This window comes from Sinocyclocheilus anshuiensis, unplaced genomic scaffold (assembly GCF_001515605.1).
Source record: "Sinocyclocheilus anshuiensis isolate Anshui unplaced genomic scaffold, SAMN03320099.WGS_v1.1 scaffold919, whole genome shotgun sequence".
NCBI classification, from domain to species: domain Eukaryota; kingdom Metazoa; phylum Chordata; class Actinopteri; order Cypriniformes; family Cyprinidae; genus Sinocyclocheilus; species Sinocyclocheilus anshuiensis.
In genome coordinates, this window is record NW_015547671.1 from 110,182 (window position 1) to 114,359 (window position 4,178).

Sequence of the window (4,178 nt, forward strand, 5' to 3'; positions counted from 1 at the left end):
GTGAGTGAGTGAGTGAGTGAGTGAGTGAGTGAGTGTGTGTGTGCGTGTTTACTGGACTGGGACGTGCTTCTGGGTTTGCCGATGTACTTCAGGATGGGATTTTGTTTCTTGTCGTCTCCATCCTTCTCTCGTTTGGCGCTGCTCAGCTGCGTATGAACATATGAAGCCCATTATGCAGATACAGTCAGATCTGCATATGTCACTCAATATATGACATAAAACAGAATACATTTATCTTCTTAGCTTTAGGAAAGAACGGAAGCCACTTTTCCTTCTCGGACATCAAGCCGGGAAACACTTTGGAGTCTCTGAGTTTAATGCCGAGTGTCTGAGATAGAGATGAACCGCAGACGCTAGCGGAGAGCTGACAGGAGGATAACGGTCAACATCATGTGACGTAATACACGGATTCAATAGATTTTGCTGGGAGTATAATAAAGGTCCATACCTTCTGTCCTCCTCATGTTTTGAACTGTAAGGAAAGAAAACTCATGTTAGCATGGCTGCATCTGCACAAACACGCACCTGAAGTGTTTTTGATATCACAGCGTTTTGTTCGGTGTGTGGTGCGAGGTTCCCGTGACAGACACCTCATGCTGTGTGTACAGCTGTCATGTGACCTCTGGCTCAGTGTCTGTGGGTCATGTGACAGCTCTGCTTCGAGGTGTGTCGCGTACGAGGGACCTTTGTCACTCATGCCAACTCGTTTTCATTTCATATCTGCGTCATCTGACCGGTCGCCGTGGAAACAGACTGCTGTGTGTGGGACTCCATATAATCTGTGCTGCTGGTTTATAATATGTTTCTCTCACTGATTTAAGAGCATATTAAACAGAGATACAAACTCAACAGAGGTAACTCAACCTTTCTTTCCCCATCAAGAAATGTTTTTAATTATAATTTTAAATATTTTAAATATCATTAAAAATGTATAAAATGTATTAAAATACAGTATAATTACAAAAGTAGTACATTACTTTATTATTACGTTATATAATGTAATCCAATAAAAATGCATTACTATAATAATAATAATAATAATAATAATTATTGATATATAAGCGATTGATATATATTATTATTACTAATGCTATTACTATAATTATACTACTGTAAAGTACTATAAAATTTGAGTATTGTACAACAGTATAATTACAATAGTAATACATTTCTTTATTAGTAAGTTATATAATGTAACCCAATAAAAATGCTTTACTATAATTATAATTATAATAATAATAATAATAATAATAATAAAAATTATTATTATTATTTAATTATTGATATATAAATTATGAAGATTGTTATTATTACTGTTGTTGTTGTTATTACTATTATTATTATACTATTGTATAGTTGTACAGAGTATTCAATAATAATAATAATCTAATTTTTTACAGTACAACAGTATAATTACAATATTAATACATTTCATTATTAAGTTATATAATGCAACATCAAAATTAATTACTATAATTAGTAATAATAATAAATATTATTATAATTATTTTTATTATTAAATTCTTAATATACAAATTATTTTTCTTCTTCTTCTTCTTATTATTATTATTACTATTATTATACTATTCTATAGTTGTACTATAAAATTTGAGTATTTAATAATAATTATAATACCTTTAGAGAAATGTATTAATTATTATTATTATTACTGTTGTTGTTGTTATTACCAAGTTATAAACCAATAAATAAATGTATTACTACAGTAATAGTACTATAGTACTGCTGTACTTTAAAAATATAATAACAATAATAATTATTATAGATAGAAGAACAACAACAACAATAATAATAATACCAACAACTGATTAATAAGAATAATAATAGAGAACAACAGAAATATTAATGCTATTACTGACGATTCAAAAAGAAATCAGAAGCAGATCCAGTTTTCTCATGAAATATCATGAAGACAGCCACTTCTGTCTTTAGAAAACCATGCTCCGCTGCTTCACGCAGTGAGTGTTGAGCTCGTGTGTTTGGAGTGTGTTCCAGTGTAACTGAAGAGAAGTGGTCACTCACGGGACGTCCCAGAGCGCCAGCACCTGTTTGTCCAGCAGCTGCCGCTCTTTCACCGGGTCTCCGTCTAACTGCTGCAGGTCGCTCTCTCCGAACAGAGAGCCCAGACCCATCGTCTGCTTGCTCCTGCCGTGCCACACACAACACTACATTATACACCCCACACAGCCTGTGTTACAACTAGGGATGCACAATATTATTGGACCAATATCAGAATCGGCCGATAATGGCTTTAAATGTAAATATCGGCATCGGCCCGATATGAAAAATATGCCGATATGTCTTGCCGATAAGAGGAGCAACTCACATGTGCGCAGGGTGTGCTAGCGATTAGATCACGTCAACAGTGTGGCTCATTCTTGAAGCAAAGTTTGGTCTGAATGATGATTAGATTCACTGTTTTGATCGCTGCATTTAAACTGAGAAAGCACGTACAGAATGAAGCGTTCGGTGTGTGATAGAGTAAACAGTAACAGCACGTGCAGCTCTGTAAGGAGTTTTAATTCCGTAGGGGGCGCTGTTGGCCTACTTCTAATTAAATGAAAGCAAAATGCACAAATAATATTTAGACTGTGTTTCTGATTAAATAAAGCAGTAACTGATGTCATAAAATCATGAGTACGTTTTGATTTAAAGGTCAGAAGCTATAGCTTACAGGAACGAACAAACAAAAAATCACAAACATGACACTTAAATTAAATAATTTTATATACACTGATTTATTCATTCATGTGTAAAATGTTTTTTTTTTTTTTAAACAAATTATGAGCTCTAAAAGATTTTCAGAATTTTTACAACTCTTTTGCATTAGACCATTTACAAATGTTAAACCTTAAAATAAAATGTTAAGGTTACTACAAATTATCGGCATATCGGCAAAAATCCAATATCGTCTATCCCTAGTTACAACCTTTAATAACTGTGGAATAACTACGAGAAATGTCTTCAACAGCATTTCAAAAAGAGTGTTTAGAAGTATTAGTTAAAGCTGCTACAATGTAACTCTTCCCAGTAAAGCTGAAGAGGCACCTCTAGTCTTGAAGCTGCTCTTGAATATCTGGAAGCACCTGCTGCTGGAGCTCAGACAGCGGCCCTCGGATGTCCTCCTGCGCGTGCAGACGACTCTCTACACGAGAACACAACAAACGCACGGTTAGCCACAGCCCCGTCACGCTGCCAGCAGGCGTCGTGCTCAAGAGACCTCACCTATATCTGTCAGAAACTCCTCCCGGACTTTAATCTTCACAGGCTGAAAAGAATCACAAATGGACAGTCACACAGAAAGCTCGCTGAGAAAAGCAGCGCTGGTGGTTTGTGGGTGTAGATCAGACACTCACGGCATCTTGGTCCAGGAAGTGCGAGCAGATCTGAGGGGCGAGCGAACGGGCGTCTTTCGGGCTCGAGCCCAGATACGCCTCCACAGACAGATAAAACAACTGCATCGACACAAGAGTTACATTAGTGCTCATGCAGCCACTGATGCTCACCGAGTTGGCATTTAATATTTCATAAGCGGCCCTCGGATGTCCTCCTGCGCGTGCAGACGACTCTCTGCAGGAAAACACAGCAGACACACGCTCAATCACAGCCCCGTCACACCGCCAGCAGCTGGTCGAGCTGAGATCTGCAGCAAACCTCACCTATATCTGTCAGAAACTCCTCTCGCACTTTCACCTTCAGAGGCTGAACAGAACCACACACATTAACAGTCATGTATAAAAGTTCATTCAGAAGCGCGCTGGTGTTAAGTGTGTGTGGGTCAGATACTCACAGCATTGTGGGCCAGGAAGTGTGAGCAGATCTGAGGGGCGAGCGAACGGGCGTCTTTGGGGCTCGAGCCCAGGTACACCTCCACAGACAGATAAAACAACTGCATCGACACAACACACACACGAGAGAAACTCATTTGTATTCAGACAGACACACACTCTCATGGAGCAGTGGTTAATACACCAGCACGCTGCATGTTTCGTATGAAAAGCAGGGCTGACCAGTGGGTTTGGATCCAGGAGCTGGCTGAACACGTATCTCAGGAACACCGTCATGTGAGCCGGCCGACTCTTCAGCAGCTCCATGTCCTGAAACGGCCCGTCCATCTGTCACCACGAGTTCAAGATGTGACGCAACATTTCCCTTTCTCA

The 4,178-nt window shown here is 38.6% G+C and overlaps 1 protein-coding gene across 1 annotated transcript in view; it reads right to left on the reverse strand.

Moving 5' to 3' along the window:
• LOC107702752 (rho guanine nucleotide exchange factor 11-like) overlaps window positions 1-4,178 on the reverse strand; it is a 48,047-nt gene that overhangs the window by 31,710 nt on the left and 12,159 nt on the right. Inside the window, 9 exon segments of the mRNA XM_016505165.1 lie at window positions 53-146; window positions 230-324; window positions 327-364; window positions 449-472; window positions 2,041-2,163; window positions 3,067-3,163; window positions 3,244-3,286; window positions 3,375-3,473; window positions 4,029-4,133. Coding sequence (XP_016360651.1) covers window positions 53-146; window positions 230-324; window positions 327-364; window positions 449-472; window positions 2,041-2,163; window positions 3,067-3,163; window positions 3,244-3,286; window positions 3,375-3,473; window positions 4,029-4,133 — 718 coding nt within the window.